Here is a 22,185-nt window from a genome sequence, read left to right on the forward strand (position 1 = left end):
TTAGAGACCACTAGCATACCAGGCAATGGCATATTGGAGATTTTATTGATGTGTACAGAAAATAGAATAATTTTTTTCCCCCAGAAAGCAGAATCTTAAAGGTCAAAAAATAACCATCCAAAAAAAAAAAAAAACCAAAAACCTTCTTTATTCCACTACAAACACTATAGCATATGGAACAGCAAAGGCATTTAACAAAATTAATCAATGATACGTTTCATAAAGAAAACAGAGAGGTTTTTTTATTGCAATGATTTTCCTCCTTCATTATATTGGACTCTACCTTCTTATTAGCTCTTTGGATTTTATAGTGTTTTGTAAGATAGAATAATTGATGTTTTGTCCTTTTTCTAGATGTGTACCTAAATCTGCTGGGTATTGGGAGGTGACAGTATGCAGAATTAACTACACCACGGACAGGTCTCCCTTTGAGTGAGTGTGGTCTTTGATGTCTTTCTCCTAGTGGTGGAAACCAGAACTCTTATTCAGTGAGGAAACAAGTGTCATAACCAGTGCCCACAAATAATAGATTTTTAGTGTGTGTGTTTGTGTTTGTGTGTGTGTGTACTGAGAATTGGGGTTCTTAAAAATTATCCATGTGTATATTTGTTTATTGGGTATAAGTTTCCTCCTTTTGCAAGTCAGTTGAACTAAGCCTGGACCCATTCCTTGTAGTGTTGTGTTTTAACTCAAATTCATTTTTCAATCATAACTCCTTAGGATGGATATGCACATAACAAGCAAATACAGAAGCAATGCCGCTTTCTACACACTGTATCTTTCCTTTTGCTGATTTTCTCCAAATGAGTGAGCCAAATGTGTGTATATCTGTCCCAGTAACACCCTAAAATCAAGAAAGCATCTTTTTCAAGAATGTTTTGAGTTAAAAAAACCTGAAGCCATGGCAACTTGAGAATGACCACAAGGAACAGAACTCTTACCTTCCGATATCCCCAGAGCTGGTTCCCCTTCATGCCATGACAGTCATAGAGAGTGACTGGGCTGTTGTATGAGATTGCATCAAAGCAGAATTTTCGGGTATGCAGTGGCTCACCAGGTCGAATATCTTCTCTCCATCCAAAGGTAAAGAGCTAACAAAGCAATGGTAGCAGAAAAGCTAAAATGAGTTCAATTTGGAAAGAAGATTCCAGAGCAGAGGGAGGCATGTCTTTTGGCAACATAGAACCCATGCTGTGTGACTTACAAGAGAGAACCAAGTCTGGGCTTAATAGAAATGTCGAGAAGGCATGTTTCCTAAAGTACTGGAGCAGCATCACCTTGGCACCTCTGACCCAGGCTGATCAAAATGTAAACAAGGAATTTTCAGTTAGGCAATAGGGGGACACGTCAGAGGGTGGTGGCATGGTGGGAGGAGGGGGGAAGAGAAAGAGAAAGAGAGGGAGAGGGGGAGAGAGAGAGAGAGAGAGAGAGAGAGAGAGAGAGAGAGAGAGAGAGAAGGAGAGAGGTGTATTGAGAGAGGAGGAAAAGGAGAAAAGAGAGGGAGAGAGGGGAGAGGGAGGAAGAGGAAGAGGGAGGAAGTCTTTAATAATACTTTACATTTGTCATGTAAGTAAATGTTACTAGATTAAATGTTACACTAAACTCAAATGAGCAGATTAATTATAAAAGGACAAGGACTAGAGTTAAACTGGACTCATGCTAACACCTTGAAAGAAATTTCTTTTTCCTTGGTACTAGGGATTGAACCCCAGTGTATTCTACCACCAAGTCACACCCCCAGCCCTTTTAATTATTTTTTTGTGTGTTTGTTTGGGATCTTATTAGTTACTGAGGCTCTCATTAAATTGCTGAGGCTGGCCTTGAACCTCCTGTCTCAGCCTTCTGGGATTACAGGTATGCATTGGCCTGGCTGCCTTGGAAAATTTAAAGAAAAAACTAAGCTCAATGGAGTACAGAATAGGCAAATTAATTTTCTTGGGTTGTTAAGGGTAATTCTGCAGGGCAATGTAGGAAATTGTACATTGTAACTCACAGTAAGAGACAGACTTTACAGACATACACAATGACCTCTCCTCACCCCAGCTGAAGCAGAAGTGTCATGGAATGACATTTACCTTGACTGAATTTAATAGACTCTGATAACTCCAGCCAGACTTTTCCTATCCTGGTCTATCCTATCCATCCCACCCCATGATATTAAAAATGCTGTTTATGATTCATTGAATTGATTTTACAATGTGTTAAATACAGAAAAAAAAAAAACCCTACTCCTATTGGGGAAGGGTATTTTCTTGAGTTATTTGAGCCAAACTACATTTGAGGGATATAGCAGGAAAAATCCTTAACTAACAGAAAATAGACGAGATGCACCCTGCGATTTCTTCCAGTCCTTCACTTTCAGAAAGGTTCTATAATTTTTACAATAGGACTTAAGGCAGGCTGCCTGCATGAAGCCAAGCTGTGAGCCGAAAAGAAAAAAAATGAAAATAAAAACGACGAGCTATTGGGAAACTACGTTGATAGAAAAACAAGCACAATACTCAGCTGTGTGTACAGAATACACTTCACAGTGACCAGGCCCTCAGTAGATTTCAGGTTTCAGGTCCTACTCAGGAAAAGAAAATGCAGAAAGAAATCCCTGGCACAATTCCAGGGATATCTAACAAGAGCAGTTAAATTGTGGGGATTCTGAAGAAAAATGGAAAGAACTGGGTTAAGTGGTCTAAAGAAAATAAAACAGAAGTGGTCCAAATCAAACATGAAAGAAGATTGTCTGAGAAACGTTGAGGGGCTGTATTCTGTTTCCCTGGAAGACAAGAAAAAAAGAGAATGTCTCAAATGCAAGGACAAGGGGTTTTAGGTTAGGCACTTGAAATAAATTCATGAAGAAGAACTATAGATTTCCTTTTCCTAGAGCTAGGTGTCCCCTCTTCCCCAACACACTACTGTGACTGAAGCATTTTTTTTTTGACACATTTAAATCCTGTGTAGAAAAAATGACTTCTTAAGGTCTGTTCCGTGTTTCTGATTTTGATCACTCTCTTCTAATTAGAATTTGGTATCCCTATGGTTTTTGAAATCCTGTACTCTATCTTGTCCACCCTCTTTTTTTAAATTATTTTTTAAGTTTTTTTAGTGGTAGTTGGACACAATACCTTTATTTTATTTATTTTATGTGGTGCTGAGGGTCGAACCCAGTACCTGGCATGTGCTAGGCGAGCACTCTGCCTCTGAGCCACAACCCCACCCTCTTTTATCCATCTCTTCACTTCAACATAGGTGTTTCTCAGGGTTCTCTCTTTTTCCTGTTTGGCCCTTAATACTCTCAGTTCAGTTCTCACTATATGCTGATCACGTATTGTCTGTGTTACCTTCAATTCCTTGTAGGATTCCCCAACTCTATGTCCTGTGGACAGCTCAAATTCAATATTGTTATGGTTTGGATGTGAGGTGTCCCCCAAAGTTCCGGTGTTGATGCAGGAACATTCAGAAGTGAAACACTCAGATTATAAGAGCTGTAACCTAATCAGTTCATCCTAGTTTGAATAGACTGACAGGATGCTAACTGTAGGCAGGTGAGAAGTGGATGGAGGAGGTGGGTCACTGGCAGTGATCTCTGGAAGGGTTCACCTTCTGTGTGTCCCCTCTGCTCCCATTTCTTGATCCTGTCATGAGCTGAGTAGCTTTCCTTCATTGGGCCCTTCTCCCATGGTTTGCTGCCTCACCTTGAGCCCAGACCAATGGAGTCAGCCACCTATGGACTGAGAACTCTGAAACTGTGAGCTCCAAATCAACTTTTTTTTTCTCCCCTAAGTCGTTTTGGTTGGATATTTTGGTCACAGTGACGCAAAACCTGACTAAAACAGAAACTGGTACCAAGAAGTGTGGTCGTTTCTGTGACTAACCTGATTATGTGGTTCAGAAGCCTTTAGAGTTGTTTGTGGGAGGAATTTTGAAAAGTTTAGAGATACAACCTAGAAAAGATTTAGCATATTGTAAGCACAACTTAATGGGGGAATTCTGGTGGAATCTCAGAAGATCAGAATGCTGATCGGTGCAGACTGTGCTCATGAGGTGTCAGAAGGAAATGAGGATTTATTGGGAGTTAGATTAGAGATGGCACACGTTATATCTGGCAAAGAACTTGGCTACATTTTCTCCATATCCTGAGACTTTATGTGAGGATGAATTTAAAGGAAATAGACTAATCTGGTCAAGGAAATTTTAAGGCAGCACAGCATTCAGTTGGACATTGCTGGCAGCTTTCAGATAGGTCTACTGTCAAATAGGGAGCAGAAAGCAGAGCTAAAGGATTTTAAAACATCACAGTTTGGCCAGAAAAGTACATGTAAAGCTGGGGTCAAGGAAGGTGTGTTTGTTAAAGAGGCTTTACTCCCTAAAGAGATCATAAGTACTTTACATAGAGACACCAGGAAAGATGCCTTGAGGGCATCTCAGGAATTTGGAAGACCACACTTTTTATAGGGTCCAGGGCATAGAAGAGAACATTCCTTTGAGAAGAGATCATAGGGATTCCCTGCTCACACAGGTAGGCCTAGGAAACTGTTTCACCATGCTGAGCTGTGCAAATACTCAAAGGCTCCTGTAGCCATGATTCCAGAGGGTCAAGTGTTATGTAAGATAGCAGCAGACCAAGTGGTACTGATTCTATAGGAATGCAGAATGCTGGAGTTAAGGGGTAATGGAGGCTTCCACCAAGATTTTAAAGGAAGACCTGGAAGGCCATGTGAAGTGTATAGGGACATAGTCCCTATGGGCTGTCCTGAGAGAGTGACATGTGAAGCTGTGAAGATGAAACTGAACCTGGAATGAAGACCCCCAGGAACTGAGAGATGCCAGTAACATGTACTGTCTGCTGATAAAAGTTGCTGGCTGTGGAAAGAGCAAGATTAAAAGACAGTTTGTGTGCAATGCAATCAGCAAGGCCAAAGGGACAGGGCTGCCCAAGCTCTGGTGAGCACATCTTCCCACCATGTGTCTCAGATTCCAGAGATGGAGCTCCAAAAATTATTTGCCAGGCTGGGTTTAGATCTTGCTTTGGCTCCATCCCTTCTTTTCCATGTCCCTATACCTACCTTTTGGAATGGGAATGTTTATTCTGTGCTACTGTATTTTGGCTATAAGTAACTTGCTTTTGATTTTTTACAGGGGCTCATAGCTAAGAGTTTGCCTTGAGTCTCAGACTCCTTTAGACTTAGGAAATGCTGAAGCGAAGACTATGGAACTACCAGAGATGGACTAAATGCATTTTGCATTGTGAGATAGACATGAGCTTTTGGGAGCTGGGACAAAATGTTGTGGTTGGAAGTGAGATGTCCCCCTCCCCCAAATCTCCTGTTAAGGCAGAAATATTCAGAGGTAAAATTATGATTGAGAGTGATAACTTAATCATCCATCCTAGTTTGAATGGACTGACTGGGTCATAACCATAAGTAGGTGGGGTATGGCTAGAGGAGGTGGGTCACTGGGTATGCTCTGGGAGGGTGCATTTACTCCCTGCAGTTTCTCTCTGCTTCCTGACTCTGCCATAAGCTGAGAAGCTTTCCTCTTATGGGCTCTTTTTCCATGATTTTCTGCCTCAACTTTGGCCCAGAGTAGTGGAGCTGGCCATCCATGGACTGAGACCTCTGAAACTGTGAGCACCAAATAAACTCTCCCTCCTCTAAATTGTTCTTGTCATATATTTTGGTCACAGCAACATATCTTAAACTCAAGTTAATTTTCTTTCCTTCTAGCCTTTTCCTTTATTTCATTTTAGTTGGTAGTTATGGCATCCAACCTGTCAACACAGTAATTTTTAACTCCTTACCTTCTTCATCTAATCAATTGCCAAGTCTTGCCAATTGTGTCTTACAAACACCATTTTCAGAATTAATCCTTTTTTCTCTGTCCTTACAACCACTGCTCTCAATATCTCTTGCCTACATTATTGCAGTGACTTCCTAGCTGATTTCTTCCCCACTTTCCTTTTTGGATTTCCAAACATCTGTCTTTCTCAGCTTCTAAAGAAGTCTGTTTGAAATGCTTGTTTGGCTATGTTCGCTTCCAATCCAAATCTCTACAACCCTTAGAGAATAACATTCAGACATTTTAACACAGGAGGAACTTTTTGCCATCTGGCCTTTGCTGTACTTCACAGCTGCATCCCTTTCCTTTTAGTTTGTATTCCAGCAACACTAAAACATTTGTAGTTCCTCGCACAAAGCAGGCTGCATTTTTCCTTCTGGGACTTTGTTCCTGAGAGTCTCTCTCTTTGAAAGGCCAACCTAGTTAGTGATCATCAGTCCTTTAAAATTCAGTTGAGGTGTCCACCCAACTAAGAATGCTTCCTCTTTGAAGAACTTACTCCTCTTCCCCGCTTACGTCATTTCACCGTGCAAGTCCACTCTTTCTGTATTTCACCCTGCAAGTCCACTCTTTGATGGCGGGGGATCTCACCCCCCATGTATCATCAGTTTGAAAGTAAATTGCTGTTAATTTCTCCCCTTTCTTCTTTTGAGTGATAGTTTCAAATATAGATTTACAGAGATAACTCATTTCTTTGCTTAAATATTCATGTGGTATGTGTGTTTCCAGTGCCCAGAACACTTCATAACACATGGTAGATGCTCAATAAAATTTCTATTGAATAAATGAAATGTGTACTTGTTATCTTAACAGTAAATATGTTGAAATAACTATCTAGATAAATGGGCTAATCTTTTCAATCCATCAAATAAATCTATGATATTTGTGTCTAAAACCATATTGATGATTGTTTTTTTGAACTTTTCATTTTGATGATTCTAGATTCTATTAATTTTTATTGAAATGTAAGTGTCCTGACCTATAAACCTGCAATTGGCTTTGATGAATCTTTATTTTGATTAAATATAATATTTTCCTCATATTATAAGCATCTGACCAATGTAGGAACAAGTGGTTTTGATGGGTGTATCCATTTCCCTTTCTGTCTCTGTTTTTCTCCCTTTTTCTGGTATTGGGGATTGAACCCTGGTCCCATGCATGCTAGGCAAGTGCTCTGTGGTTGAACTGCAGCCCCAGCTCTCCTCTCTCTTTTTAGTTTTCATATATGCAAACAGCCAGAGATAAAAGGAACTGTAATCACTATGTAGCAAAGACCCTCATATATAGTTGTGGAAAATCAGACCTGCAGGTTAAATGGTTTGCCTCTGCCACACCTCAAGTGTTCAGGCTTCTTTTGCGGACAGTCTTTCATTTTTTCAATATATTTTTAGAGGTTGGTGGACCTTTGTTTTATTCACTTATTTATATACATGGCTGAGGATGGAACCCAGTGCCTCACACATGCTAGACAAGTGCTCTACTGCTGAGCTACAACCCCAGGCCCTTGCAGGCAGTCTTTACAAACTTTTTATTAAACAGATCTGTTAAGTCCAAAGGAATACTTGTATTATAGCAAATAGATAAATTTCTCTCTCAGATCTCTTCATCTATTGTCACAAATATATCTCAGGGCATCCTTAGGTAACTTTTTTTCTTATTTCTAGGTTTGTTATAGTTTAATGCTCAGTTTTACATTTGTAGCTTGTTAGAGTGTAATTTTCATAGTGTTTTATGTATTACTATTATGTTGTTATTACCTGGTGAATATGTTCCTGCATCCTGGGTAATACATCTTCAAATTATATCAATTGCTTTATTCTTCTGCGCCTACCTTTAGCTAAGATTTTTTCCCCTTATGTCTTTGTCATTTATCTTAGCCTAATGGCCATGTCAAACCAATCAGGCATTGAGTCTTTCATTCATTAGTTACACTTCCATGCACAATCTTGTCAAAGCAAAAACAAGCAGACATTATGAAGCCATTTTCATTTTTTTGCCCCGGGTAATGTCACTGTGACATTCATAGTTGGTTTTCTGCCCTTGAGCTGATCTTATTGACAAAACTATCTAAGTTTCCTTCAGGTTGCCTGTGAAAAAAGAAAAAAAAAAAAAACCCATCCTCCCCACCCCCTGCCACCCCAAATGTGTATTATCAGTTTGAAAGTAAATTGCTGTTAATTTCTCCCCTTTCTTCTTTTGAGTGATAGTTTCAAATATAGATTTACAGTGATAACTCATTTCTTTGCTTAAATATTCATGTGGTATGTGTAATGCTGCTTGGTCTGTATTGTATTATCTGAATAAACTCACTAGGCTGGGAACTACAAATACACTGATCTTCTTCTATCTGATTTGAGACAATTGAAAATATTTTTTTCTCTCTGTGGGTAGTTATATTTTATTTCATTGTTATGTGAAATCGGGTGAGATACAGTGTGATTTTCCTTGCAGTTTTTCCCCATGAGTATGCTCTGTCCTGATGGTGAGAGTGTTTTTCCCAAAGGAAAGGAATTTGTCCTTTCCCTGCAGGTGTTGACTTGCTTCCACCTCTGTGTATCTCTCCTTCAGGTCTTGCAAAGGGGGCACTTGCCTGCTTCCTCTGCTGCTCTGCTTCCTCCCCAGCATGAGGTCAGAGCTGCTGCTAGCAGAGTGGGAGCAGTCAAAGTAGGCCAAGGGGAATGCCTCCCCCTCCCCTCTCCTCTGCACTCATCATGGGAGTTAGGGAGTCTCCTTTCCAGACCTTACAGTCTTACTTGGATCTATTTTTATTTTTCTTTCTTGTTCCCTAAAGGAAACAGAGAGCCAGCACACAATGCTCCAGTGATATCAAATAGCTAAATAGATCACCCTGGAAGCATGAATCATACATCTGCTTCCTTCACAGAAGCCAGATTAGTCAGGACTAGTGTTCTGCAACAAAGGACATTTTCTTTTAATAGTGCTTCAGTGGACTTTCCTTTGTTTCCCATGTAACATTTTTATTTTATTGTTTCATTAAAAAAATTTTTTTAAAGGAATCACTTCAACTCCAATGGGGACCCCCTTTTAAATCTTTTTGAATTAAGGAGACCCTCATTGTTATACAAAATTACATATAAGAGGTGATGAGGGGAATGGGAAAAAAAAAACAAGGAGAGAAATGAATTACAGTAGATGGGGTAGAGAGAGAAGATGGGAGGGGAGGGGAGGGGGGATAGTAGAGGATAGGAAAGGTAGTAGAATACAACAGTTACTAATATGGCATTATGTAAAAATGTGGATGTGTAACCGATGTGATTCTGCAATCTGTATTTGGGGTAAAAATGGGAGTTCATAACCCACTTGAATCTAATGTATGAAATATGATATGTCAAGAGTTTTGTAATGTTTTGAACAACCAATTAAAAAAAAAGAATGTCCTTAATTTTCATGTTCTGATATACTTTTCATTCAGGACTTTTAATTTAAGTGTAAGAGAATGAATTATAACTCTTATAAATCATTGAATAATATATGGAAGAAAGGTTATAGTTTAATTACTGGGAAAGGCAGCCATTTGTAATATTTTAGTTTCCAAGTCAATATGTGATGATGAGACATATTTCAAATAGGAATCATTTTTTACCTCCAGTCAACCTTTAATCTGGTAGCTTCATTTTGGGGATCTCCAGAGACTGAGAATTTTTTTAAAAAAGACCTATATTAACCGGTGTAGAGATTCTGACCGTGGAAATGTACAGGGAAGCGTTCCTCAGGTGAGAAAACTCCCAGGGGTTAATAGGCACCCTATTTCCCACCCCTAGAATGGCCTGTAATCTCTCTTAGGATTTAATAATATAGCTAATATATGTGCTATGTCTAGCTGGTATGGCAATGCCCTGAGATGCCTCTTTGTTAGAGCCTCATCAAGCCTCAACCTTGATTGCAGGCACATAGCTCCTGGGAATAGAAGAACTTGTTTACTAGATAACTACGATGTTTCATCAAGCTCTGGTGCTCCTGGAGCTGCCCACGTAACAGTAACTTCAGACAATGGACTTTCTTAAGGACTGCACAATGCTCCTAACATTGCATATTGTAACTGTGAAATGTAACTGCAGAATAAGCAACCTTACTGATACTCTAAACAATAATGTGGTTATGGTACTAATGACCTAATGTAACCTATTGTTATAAATAAATGTGGCAGCTTGGACAAAGAGCCACTCTGCACCTTCCCTGCCTCTGTACCTTGTCTCTGCCTCCTCTTTATTATTATTCCTTGCAACTATTTCTTTACAAACCCATGCTTTTGTTCTGCTCATGTAGTTTTCTGCTTGTCTAGTGCTGCCCTCTGGTGACCATTTCTTAAATTACATGCCATAGATTTTTGCAGTTTAGCCTAAGGGGGGAAAATGAACCAATAATTTTTAAAGTGTGTGTAATAGAATTGGTTTTGCTTATATTCGTTTTTAGCTGTCAAATAGAATTTTCAGACCTGAGCCAATTTCATTCTAGAATATTACTGAATGGAAATATTCAACCTGATTCAGGCATCCAGGCAGGTGTCTTTCATACTAAACAGCTGGTTTAGAATGTTTTCCCTGGATTATTAATTTTCTCTGGATAGGCTGAATAGGAAGTGGTGGAGACAAATTTTAGCTCAAGAGTCAAATCTTTTCTATATAACTTCTTCATTTTTCTTCTTTCTTTTATAAATACACGTTTGTTCCTTGGATGCCAGTCTGACTGATAACCTCCTGAGCATTCTCTATTGCTCCCAGACTGAAGTCAGAATTGCTCCTTGGAGGTAAGAGCCAACATTGTTCTTCTAGAAACATCCCTGTGGTGCTTATAGAAAGAGATAGATAGAGAAAGGAAGAAACAAGTCTGCTTACCCTAATATTTGATTGTTATCATTAAATCCTGAAGCCACAGAACCTTCTGTAAAACCCAGTGGGTAAGTGTCCCACACTGCAGGATATGTTGGAGAGAATGGTAACTAGTATTTGGTGACTATGCTGGGAATGAACAAATGGAGCCCAAGTCATCACTGCCTTGGACCCAAGAGGGATTTCTGATTTGATATTAGCATAAAGTAACTTTATGAGTGTGTATGAGAAGGCAGAGGGAAATGTATTTTTTCTGCATTTACTTCATGTGCAAGATGCTGTTGTATCATGGCTATAATTCCTTCTCATATAACCCCATCCAGGAAGTGGGTATTATCCTTGTTTAAATATGGACAAACTGTGGCCTAAAAAGATTGAACAATTTCACATGGCCACATAGTTTAAACTGAAATCTGGGCTGACTACAAAGTTCATGATCCTTCTAGAACATAGCGAGGTTGAGGGGTGAAATTGTAAGGACTGGTAAGTGGTTAGATGGCTGACAGGAGGTGTTGTTTGATTGGATTGATTTTGGACTGTGCTCTGGACATGGTCTTTTTCTGTTTTTGTAGCATCCTGGTGCTCTGACTGTAATGCAGGGTGGAGGTGAGATAGGAAAGGGCAGGGGAGTGGGGAGAAGGAGGTGCCAACACACTGAATCTCTGTATATGAACAACTCCTTAGCATTCGAGGCTGATCATGGTAATTATACAACTAATAATTTTAACGAAGCTTTTCTTTTTCTTTTCTTTTTTTTTGCCTTGAATGAGACATAAGATGTCTCTTCACAACTGAAGCATGCCCAAACTGGGCTTATTCCTGGTCCAGTACACAAGATAGACACATAAGGAGTACAGCTGTAGGAGCGCAGTAATGCCTTTTGGGAACTCTTGCTCACTTTTTCAGTTTTCATAAGAAAGGCACTGTGAACAATTTTGGGAAATTGAAGTACTCGTAAAACATACTACCCTGACCTTGGAATGAATCCTTCTGCAAAGGGGAGAGGGGAATAGGATGGAGAAAGGGCTCTAATGGTATCTATTTCATTTTTTTTCTTTTTAAAGTATGGCAGTAGCTGTCAATCATTATTAAATCCATGTAATGCATGCATAAATATCTGCTAAATTTTCTATATTTTCCTATTGACATATTTTATAATTCAAAATTAAACAACAAAAGGAGGCAGACAGGATTTTACCTACTATCTTTTCTCTTTCACCAATGGCATAGTGTAAGGAAAACCCCTTATAAGAACTTTCAAGTTTCACATTGGATTAGAATCACACCCCACCTAAATTGAGTTGCATTGAAATGTGTTTCAATCAAAAGCAATACATGGAGTATCCTATGAAGTCCATGTTGGGGTGTTACTGCCCAGTTATCCTTCATGCCTAAGATTAAAAACTATTACTACAACAACAAAGATGCATGTGTTTTTCTTTTGGATACACAGCCAAAAGGAAAAAAGAAAATTAGATGAGATCCCAAACACAGAACATTATAGAGTCTTCCATCAAAATCATGAAATTTTGTTGGAAGCTTTTCCTAGCACTCTGCAGGATTTTTTTTTTTTCATCTTGAAAAGTATCATTCTTGGAAAGGCAATTAGATTCATGTCACAGCGGACAATTCTACCATCCTTCCTATAATTGAAAGCATATTTGTATCCATATCTCAACTGATTATCACAATGGCTCTGAGAAGAAACAGAAAGAAGTAGAGTGATTCACTTAACTACAGAGCTGGTCAGTGACAGATCCACCACCTTGTTACAGGTCCCACGTGTTCCACCTGGAGACTTGCTGCCACCACATCCCTCCACACCTGCCTCAGACCCCCACCGCCTCCTCGCCCATGACTTCTCACGTACCTGTTCATGGGACCACGTCCTTTCAGAACCATCCTTGACACAAATGTCCAGCCTCAGCTCGGTTCCTGTGGCTCCGTGCTTACTGTCCACGCAGAGATTCGCTGCCACGTTCCGAATCTGTGGAAAGAGGAAAGAATGTTGAACAGGACACTTAAAAAAATATTATTGTATTGCTACCTCCTGACATTCCTATAGATTAGGTAATAACATTGTCTTTTCGATTACGTGGTTAGAATGATGCCTTGAGTTTGAACACAATCTTTGGAGAAAATGAAGGAAGTTAAACATGCTACTTTATATGTGGGAGAATATGAGCCTGTCAAACAGCAGACTTCAGCTCTCCTCAGCAAAGAAACATGTTGATAATACAATACAGTGAGAAACAGGGAGCTCTCCATCTCTAGAAGTGGGAGATTTTTCTTTTTCAGATAGTGGTTAACTTGGAATTTGTTATCTTGCTGCTTCAAGAACTTTCTATCATTACCATCCTGGTGGGAAGTGAGATCGAATCCCAGGCAGGTGATGCAGATGCAGTGTGTGGTACAGGGCAAACTTTATGGCCCTGGGCAGGAGGACATGATGGCCTTTTGTTCCAGGTTGGCTGTGACAGGTCTTGATCTATACCTGTTGTCATCATTTAACCTTTCCCCTGTATGATGAATTAAATGTCTCCCTAGAGGATGAGCAAAATGGGAAAGACTATCTATCCATGAAATACTCTATTGGATGAAGATCCTTTACATGAAGTCTGAACTTTGAAAAGTTAAGTGTAAACAGTGAAAGGTAGCAACAGAATCTGGGCAGAGACAGGTCCTTTGTCAAATCTTCCCACCTTAAGATTGCACCAGTCCTGCTGCCAGTGTCACACTGCAGCCTTGGGTACAGTTGGATCGTGTTTTTAGTTGGGTACTTAGTATACAAGCTAGTTATGTTCCATTATCTCAGTTTTTTTTAGGCCTTTATATAGTCCTGGATTATGATAAGCTCTTTAGGTATGTTTAACAATGGAAATAAAAATAGGATGAGCCCAACTGACAATTTGCATCAAGTTCTTTTGCCTGGAATGAGTAGATAAGCTAGGGAGTCTCTCACAACAGAAGAATGTCCCCCACTGGGCCCATTCTTATTTGTGTGGGGAAATGAGGCAGAGAAAGTTATTTGAAAACAATGGGTATCATGAAAGGAATAAATGATGAGGGACAGGGATGATGTGCTGGTGGGAGATGGTTCATATTTCACTTACTCTAGGAATAGAAATTGGTATAATGTATTTTGGGAGGAGATCCATGTGGTGCATATGAGTTTCCTTATTCAGGGAACTTGACAACAGTTTGGGCTCATCTTCCATTACTAATTTCAGTGTTGCTTTGATGTAAGGGTAATGTGAAATAAAGCAGAATACAGAACTACAGTTCCTAACCTGGTTTGGCCTACAGACCTCTCTGAATTCAAGGAAAGCTATGACATTTTGCAAAACCAAACGACAAACTAACAAAACTGTAAGTAGATACATACAAGGACTTTGGTTTCCATTTTCCCGGAACCTATCAACTCCAGATTTGAAGCCCGAATTAGGGAAAATGGCTGCTTCCTAAGCCTTATAAATGAATTTCTTCCTTCTTCTCAGAAACATGGGAGATCCAAAACAGGGGATGAACTTGGCTGGTCCTCAGAATGTACCTGTTTTACTCACTCCTTTAACCATTTCTCCATTCCCCTAAAACAAGGACCAGGAAGAAACTTTCCTTTGGGATCTTGGGAGCCAATAGTATAGTTATGCTGTTTCTGGGACTGGGATGTAACATGCTTGCTTGGCATGCATAAGACCCTGGGTTTGGTCCCCAGCACAGGAAAAAAAAAAAGGGTTTTGTATTTGTACAATCAATTTCTTCATGTGTGATGGTGTTTCTCTGGTAAAATATAAACAATTGGAAGTCCAAATTAAATTTTGCTATAGCTATCCTGAGCCTTACACACTCTTATAAAGCTCCTATTTTAACTCTTTATTGGAGCCCAGTGTGTTGGTTTTTTTCAAGCTGTCTGTGATGTGAACAACACCTACTAGAACTCTGGGCAGGTACCTCTCTGTTGATTATTAGTTAATTTATTTTGGTAAAACCAAGGGGCACTTTGCCACTGAGCTACATACTCAGTTCTTTTTATCAGGGTCTCTCTAAGCTACTGAGGCTGGTAATCCTCCTGCCTCAGCCTCCAGAGTCACTGGAATTATAAGTGTGTGCCTAGCATCTCTGTTCATTCCTGAGCCATTTAACTCATGGATACACTTTCCTTAGAGAACCAGTATCAATTTTTATACTGAAGACATCTTTGGGGTACTATTATTGAGTCTAGAACCACATTTGGAGTAGGGGGAGGGCAGCTGCTTGTAGGTGCATGGCTACTTGGCCACAGAGGGACAGGTTTGAATTTCTTTGTGAGCCAGCATTTGAACTCACCCACTGGAGGGACTCTGCTCTTGGAAAAGGAGAAAGACAAGGACACGCACAAGTCAAGGACACCACGTTGGCAAACGTGCCAAATCTGCAGGTGGAGGCACTCCAAGCCTATGGGAGGCCCTCTTCTTGTTTTCAGATGTTATGAGCTTGAAAGGAGAGGGGCCGGGATGGAGGATACCATTTTCTAAACTACTGAATTTTCTAAATTCTCACTTAAATGGCATCTGTGTAGACAAAGGGATAAACTGCTTTGGAAGCCAAATTTCAAGTTTCAAAGGCATAATTGTCTACATCTGTGTAAATTCCAGCAGAAAGTTGTGCCAGAGAGGAAATGCTGAGAGTTCACTACAGGATAAGGTAGGCAGCTGGAGACAAGACTAATATCCGGCCATTCTCGCTGGCTTTCCCCCCCTCCCTTATCTTCTTATTGCCACCTCTTCTGCACACATTTGTAGCTTTTCCTTTGCTCCAAGCATGACTCCATCAAAATGAACAGGTAAATACCATTCCAAGAGAATGATCCTCCAACTTATTTATTCATTGGAATAAGTTTTTTTTTTTTAAAAAAATAAAACGTAGACAAGACTATTGGCAAATGATTTCAATTTTTTCCATGGGCTCTGCATCTGTGGCTGAAGGCACAGCAACTTACACATATATACATGCCCCAAATCTAGACGTGGATTACTAAATGAGTCTATGACAGAAGAGATCATTGTCAGGCTTCACTTCTTTCATGTTCAACTTCAGGGCTTAGCATCATTAACACGTGTACAGGAGTCCTGAGAGAGGCCCAACAGCTTAGAAAGTGAGGTGGTATCTGACTAGGAGTGTGTGAGAAGAAGGAGAAAAACGAAGGAAGAGAGAATCATGGTGCATGACAGAATTATAGACATCAGTTATAGAGATGAATTCTTTTTGGAATTGGGAAGAGGTCTGGCAGAGAGCAAATGTTTTCTTTAGGTCTGCAAGAGGATTCAGGCTCAGCTCTAACATGGTTTTATTTATTCCTGACACAGGAGGCTTTGATAAAAGAGATACAAGAGAAGCAGAGTGTGGCACAAATAGCAAGGTGGTTAGTAGGTGTGGGACAGGTCATGCAGTTGGCTTGAGAGAGAGGTCTTGGCTCAACAAATGAGAACTTGTGTCTTGCCCACGACCCGCGTGGGTGGTGGAAATGGGGTTCCCCTCCGTGGAATGGGATGGCTGAGAAATAAAAGCTAAGAAAAATAGAATGGAGAAAAAACCCACAGAACACAGAAAGTACTTTCAAAAGTGGGGGACAGGATGGGCAAGCAGATCAGACGGATTGAGCTTTCTAGACTATGGCAAAATGGAAACTGCACCTGCTTTATTTATATCGGGAAACATCAAAGGCCTTCCACAGAATGTTCTTCATCAAAAGAGGTTAAAGGTGGGCTGTCCAGTTCCTAATGGGTTATGCCCATCTCCAGAGCTACTATGAGCAATCTTCCTAGCAGAGCGGAGATAAAGATCACATGCATTGGGCAATCTATTGCCAAGGGAGAGCCACAGATAGTTCCCAAGGCCAGACCTAAATCTCCCTGGTTTCCATGCCGAGAGAAGATCCTCATGTAATTCGTGGATGGCTTCCTGCACTCATGGTTTGCTAATTCCTCCCCATGGCCTTGGGTCTTTTAAGTAAAACAGTGGTTCATTACTCATTCCACAAATATTTATTAAGTGCCTGCTATGTCCAGGCACTGGGCTAGATACTAGGTATGCAGGAAAAGATCAGAAAAGAATCATCTCCTTTGAACATCTTATGCTCTGATCAGGATGTTAGAGAGAACTGGGGTGGAAGAGAAGTTTGAGACTGGCAATATTTCTGGTTGTAAATTTTTTAATAGGGCAAAAGGGATTAAGATGCTTCCCTTAATGGAGTTTGGGTGATTTCAGAAGGCAAATTTATAAACAGGGCTAGAAGGACAGAAGTCACTAGTAGAGGGAGAGAGAACAGAATGCAGACCCATCAGGTCTGGATTCTGCTCATGAGGTACAAATGAGTTTCCCTATAACCTTAGGTTTGAGCTCCTTGTTAAAGCTCAGTCCTTCTATTTGTAAAAATGTTAACATTCAAGGTTTTTTTCTGAAGGAAAGTCTCTTTGGGAAGCATGAATGGAAATTCAAAGACCAAGAAAAACTGGCTACTGCTCTCCAGGAACCTACAACGTTCTTAGGGGAGACAGGGCCTCAAAGGCATCTTCTTAAGTGACAAAATGCTAAGTGCAGTCTGAAGGGGAAATGATCAATTCTAAGCAAGACAACCTGAAGCACTTAGAACTGTTGATATTGGAAGGGGCCCTGGGGAATGAGAGGACTGAAACTAGAGAGTGAGGTATGACACTGTAGCCACAGGGATCAGAAATAAACATAAACATTGATGTCTGACAGTGTAAGGAGCTCGTGTGTGTGCATGCTAAGCACATTCTCTACCATTGAGCTGCACACCTAGACTTTTTTTTTTTAATGATGAAAAAAGTGTGTATTTAGAATTAGCCAGACTCAGTTTATACCATCTTGATTTTGTTGCCAACATCCGAAGTATCATAATCAGGAGTCAAATGAACATCTGACTTTTTCTTTCCTTCCGGCTTGATCATGGTGTTGACCTTGGCTACTCAGTCTTACCGAGCTTCTTCTTAGCCTCTTGTGGTGATCCTTGGTCTTGACATCCACAATGAACATGAGTTTATTGTCTTCTAGCTTCTTCATGGCAGACTCAGTGGTCAGGGGAACTTGATGATGGAGCGGTTAAGCTTAAGCTTGTCTGTCCTGGGGTGTTCTTCCTAGGATATTTGGACTGCCTCTGGATCCACAGTATCCTGAGGTGGGGGATGTGTGGGTCTCTTTTGTTTGTTTGTTAGTGTGAACACCTTCCAGCGTTACCTTCTGTTTTTTAAGGGTTTTAGTTTGGCTTCAGCTTGGGAGGAGTGAGCTTCCTTCTTTGCTTTCAGTGCCATCTCGGTAACTACTGCAAGACCTTTTTTTTTTTTTTTTTTTTTTTAGGGAACGGCAAATGATTTGGTCTGACTGTACTTAAGGTTTGCAAAATGAGGACAATCATCCCTCAGAGGGTAGTTGTGAGGATGCATGCCCATTGCTTAGCACAGGATCTGTTACATTGTAGTGGTCAGGAAATGTTTATTATTATTATTATTATTATTATTATTTGTGTATGTGTGTGTGTGTGTGTGTGTGTTGTTTTAGTTATACATGACAGTAGATCAGGAAATGTTTTATTTTTTCAGCTAAGTCATCTATAATGGCAAATGGGGTGATTGGCACAATCAGATCATATTTCTATTGTACTTTGAGATGTCCCCACAAGACCACAACTGAAGATTTTCACAGACCTGTTCTTCAGTTGGCCTCACAGTTAATCTTGATAATGTCATATATATATGTATACACACACACACAAACATATGTACATATATATATATATATACATATATGTATGTATATATACATATCTTGGCCATTTTAACCATTTTAAATGTTTAATTCAGTGACACCAAATTATTTAAAATGCTGTGTATCCATCATCACCACTATCTATTTCCAAACTTTTTTTTATTATACAAACCATATTCATTAAGCCATTAATAATTCCCATCCCCTGATAATGTCTGTTCTACTATGAATTTATTTAGTCTAGATAGCTCATATCAGTGGGAGCATTCCATGTTTGTTATTTTGTGTCTGGCCTATTTCACTTAGCACAGTGTATTCAGGATTTATTCTTGCTGTAGTATGTATCAGAACTTCATTCTTTTTTAAGGCAGAATGATATTTACACACACACACACACCATGTTTGTTTACCCATTTATTTATCTATTGATGAAAACTTGGGCTTTTTCCACTTTTGGGCTACTATGAATAATCCTTCTGTGAACATTGGCATACAAATATCAGTTCTCATCCTTGGTTTGAATTCTTTTTGGTTTATATTTAGGAGTAGAATTTCTGGGTTGTATAGTAATTCTTTATTTAACTTTTTGGAGGAACTGCCAAATAGTTTTCCACAGTGGCTGCACCATTTTATATTCCTGCCAGCAATGTATAACAGTTTCAATTTCTATATACCCTTGCCAATACTTGTTCTTCATTTTTTTTTTAAATAACAGCCAACCTAGTGGGTATGCTGTGGTTTCTCACTGTGGTTTTCATTTGCATTTCCCCAGTGACTAATGATGTTGAACACTTTTTCATGGCATTTTTATACCCTCTTTGGATAAATGTCTATTCAGGTCCTTTGCCCACTTTTTGAGTTGTTTGTGTTTCTGCTGTTGAATTTTAGGAGTTCTTTATATATTATGGATATCAATCCCTTATTTATGTATATGATAAGCAAATATTTTCTCTCAGTGAGTTGCCTTTTTATTCTGTTGATAGTGATTTTGATAGACAGAAGTTTTAATTTTTATAAACTCTGACATATCTATTTTTTCTTTTGTTATTTGTGTTTTTGGTGTCATGTTTAAGAAATCATTGCCAAATCCACTGCCAAGAAGATTTCCCCTGTTATATTCTAAGACTTTTATAGTTTCAGCTCTTACATTTATTTTTTGATCCATTTAGAGTTAAATTTTCTTTTGGTGTAAAGTTAAGTTCAATCTGATTCTTTTGCTTGTCAGTTTATTATTTTGCTAGGGCTGCCATAACAAAGTACCACACATTGGGTGAATTAATAACACAAACCTGTGGTCTCACAGTTTGGAGGCTAGAAGTCCAAGATCAATGTATTGACATGATTAACTCCTTCTGAGGATTTTGAGTGAGATAGGTTCCTTGCGTTTCTTCTAGCTTTTGGTGGCTTGTGGAAATCTTTTGGTATTCCTTAGTTTGTAGACATATCACTCTGTTTTTGTTTTCATGGTCTTGGGATGTTCTCCTTTGTATGTATTGTTGTCTCAATTTTCCCTTTTGATAAATACACTAGTCATATTTGATTTGGTGTTTGCCCTATTCAGTATAATCTCATTTTAACTAAGATGATTATTATTATTTAATAATAATAAGGTTACACTCTGATGTACAGGTGATTCAGACTTCAATGCATGAGTTTTTGAGAGAGATAATTTAATCCACTAGCAGTGGATACCCAGTTTCCCCACAAGCATTTGATGAACAATAATCAATCATATATGTATGGTTTATTTCTTGGCAATCTATTCTACTGGAGTCTGTTTTTATGCCTGTACCACACTTTTTAAAAATTATTATGGCTTTTAATATTATGTTTTGAAAGAGTGTGAGTTATCTAACTTTGTTGTTCTGGTTAAAGGTTATTTTCATTTGTCAGGTCTCTTGATATTTCATATGAATTTTAGGATGGGTTTTTTATTTTTGCAAAAAATCCCCAAGGTCATTGGAATTTTGATAGGAATTGCATAGAATCTGTATCTCCCTGTGGGTAGTATTGGTATTGAACAATATTAAATTATCCAATACTTAAAAGTGGTATGTTGGTCTCCCTTTTTGTATCTAAAGTAATTTTTTAAAGTAATGCTTATACTTTTCAGGATACCAGTATTTCACCTTATTGGCTAAATTGATTCCTACTTTTGTTTATTTTTAGGAGAACATATAATGTAGTGATTAGGAACACAGATTCTGCAGTTAGATTTCCCAGGTTTGTTGTTTGATTTCACCCATTCCTAGCCAAGTGACCTTATGCAAGTAACTTAACTTTTTGCTTCAATATTCTTCTGTTAAATGAAGAAAGCAGCACTTTATAAATTTGATGTTTTAAATTAAGTTTGTACAATAAGGTGCTTATTAGTAGCTGACCTATTATTAAGTGCTCAATAAATGTTAACCTTTCATAATAGTAGTAGTAGAAGTAGTATTAGGATAAAATAAGAAATGAGACTGGAGAAGTAGATTGGTGCCATTTTGTAAAGGTCGTAAATATCAGCATAAAGGGATATTGATCTTGTTTGGTTGACAAAGAAATTATTAGGTGTTTTTGAAAAAACCTTGTTTTAGGCATTACATTCTGGTGATTACAGGAAAGAGTTGGAAATTTATGCAAGTGTAAGAATGGGGACTAGTTCTAATTGATAACAAAATTAAAACTATGTAGTAGTAGCATAGACATATATCCAAAGAACATATGCATTCAAAGGAAGAGGTATATTCCAGAGACTTTTTTTTTTTCAGGTGGTAATTTGATGCATTGACAACTGTTTACATGTGTGTAATGACGAAGATATGTGGAGTTTGAGGTAACTTTGTAACGTTAATACAGAAGCATCCAGAAATCTGAAATTGGGAAGAGAGACCAGAGTAAGAGATGCATGTTTGGAAATCATTATCCACTTTACCAGTTATTAGTATGTTGCCTCTTAATTTCAAATCCTCCTTTGACTTACTTTGTGATTCTCAAGATGGACCTTGTAGACATTTCTCCTTTGTCAGTGGATACAATTTTGTGCTTTACTAATAGGGGTCCTAGAGGAACACTGAAAGGGTGGAGCTTCTTGTGTGTGTGTGTGTGTGTGTGTGTGTGTGATTTTTCCCCCGATGAAATTGACATGGGGTGGGGTGGGAGAAAGCAGCTCTCTTTGGAGTGCTTCTGAGAGCATCCATTCCATTCCATCTCTAATTGCTCTCTAACAGCACTTTTGGGGTGCATGTCTTGGCTGCCATACCATGTCAAATGAAGTCTGGATCTCAACGTTGGTGGTTGAGGGCTGAAGAGTTCTACTGACTTTTTAAATTTCTGCCTTGCTCACATTCTCTTAACACTAAAAGTGGTTATTGCTTTTTGAAATAGTTTTTTTGTACTATTTAAAGTCCTCTTTCACCCCATTATTAGCTAAAAAATTGTTTTAAATATCACAATTTTCTCTATTCAAGTTGTTGGTGTGATTCTGTTTCATGTTTAGACTCTGATAGAACCACATATAAGTACAAGTTCAAATCATGTAAGTATGCTTTATTACTCTATGAATATGAATCAAGATGAGAAGATTGAAGCTGGAACTCTTGGGATCACCTTCTTTTAGAGTGGGCAAAGAAACAATAGCTAGGAAAAAAAAAAAGGAAAGTAAGAAGAGAATCGAAGACAGGGAGGAGAGTTTCCAGCGGTGGGTGGAAGGATTACTAGTGTCAAATTCCAAAAAAAAAAAAAAAAAAAAAAAAAAAAA

The 22,185-nt window shown here is 38.9% G+C and overlaps 1 protein-coding gene across 2 annotated transcripts in view; it reads right to left on the bottom strand.

Moving 5' to 3' along the window:
* The window catches only part of Galntl6 (polypeptide N-acetylgalactosaminyltransferase like 6), a 1,051,497-nt gene that overhangs the window by 15,531 nt on the left and 1,013,781 nt on the right, over positions 1 to 22,185 (bottom strand). For both annotated transcript variants that reach the window (XM_015486211.2, XM_048791957.1), the window contains 2 exons: positions 12,550 to 12,666; positions 942 to 1,091 (listed from right to left, as the gene is read on the bottom strand). In XM_015486211.2, the coding sequence (XP_015341697.1) occupies positions 942 to 1,091; positions 12,550 to 12,666 (267 nt within the window). The remainder of the gene's footprint in view (positions 1 to 941; positions 1,092 to 12,549; positions 12,667 to 22,185) is intronic.

The sequence above is a fragment of the Marmota marmota genome, unplaced genomic scaffold, assembly GCF_001458135.2.
Source record: "Marmota marmota marmota unplaced genomic scaffold, marMar, whole genome shotgun sequence".
NCBI lineage: Eukaryota > Metazoa > Chordata > Mammalia > Rodentia > Sciuridae > Marmota > Marmota marmota.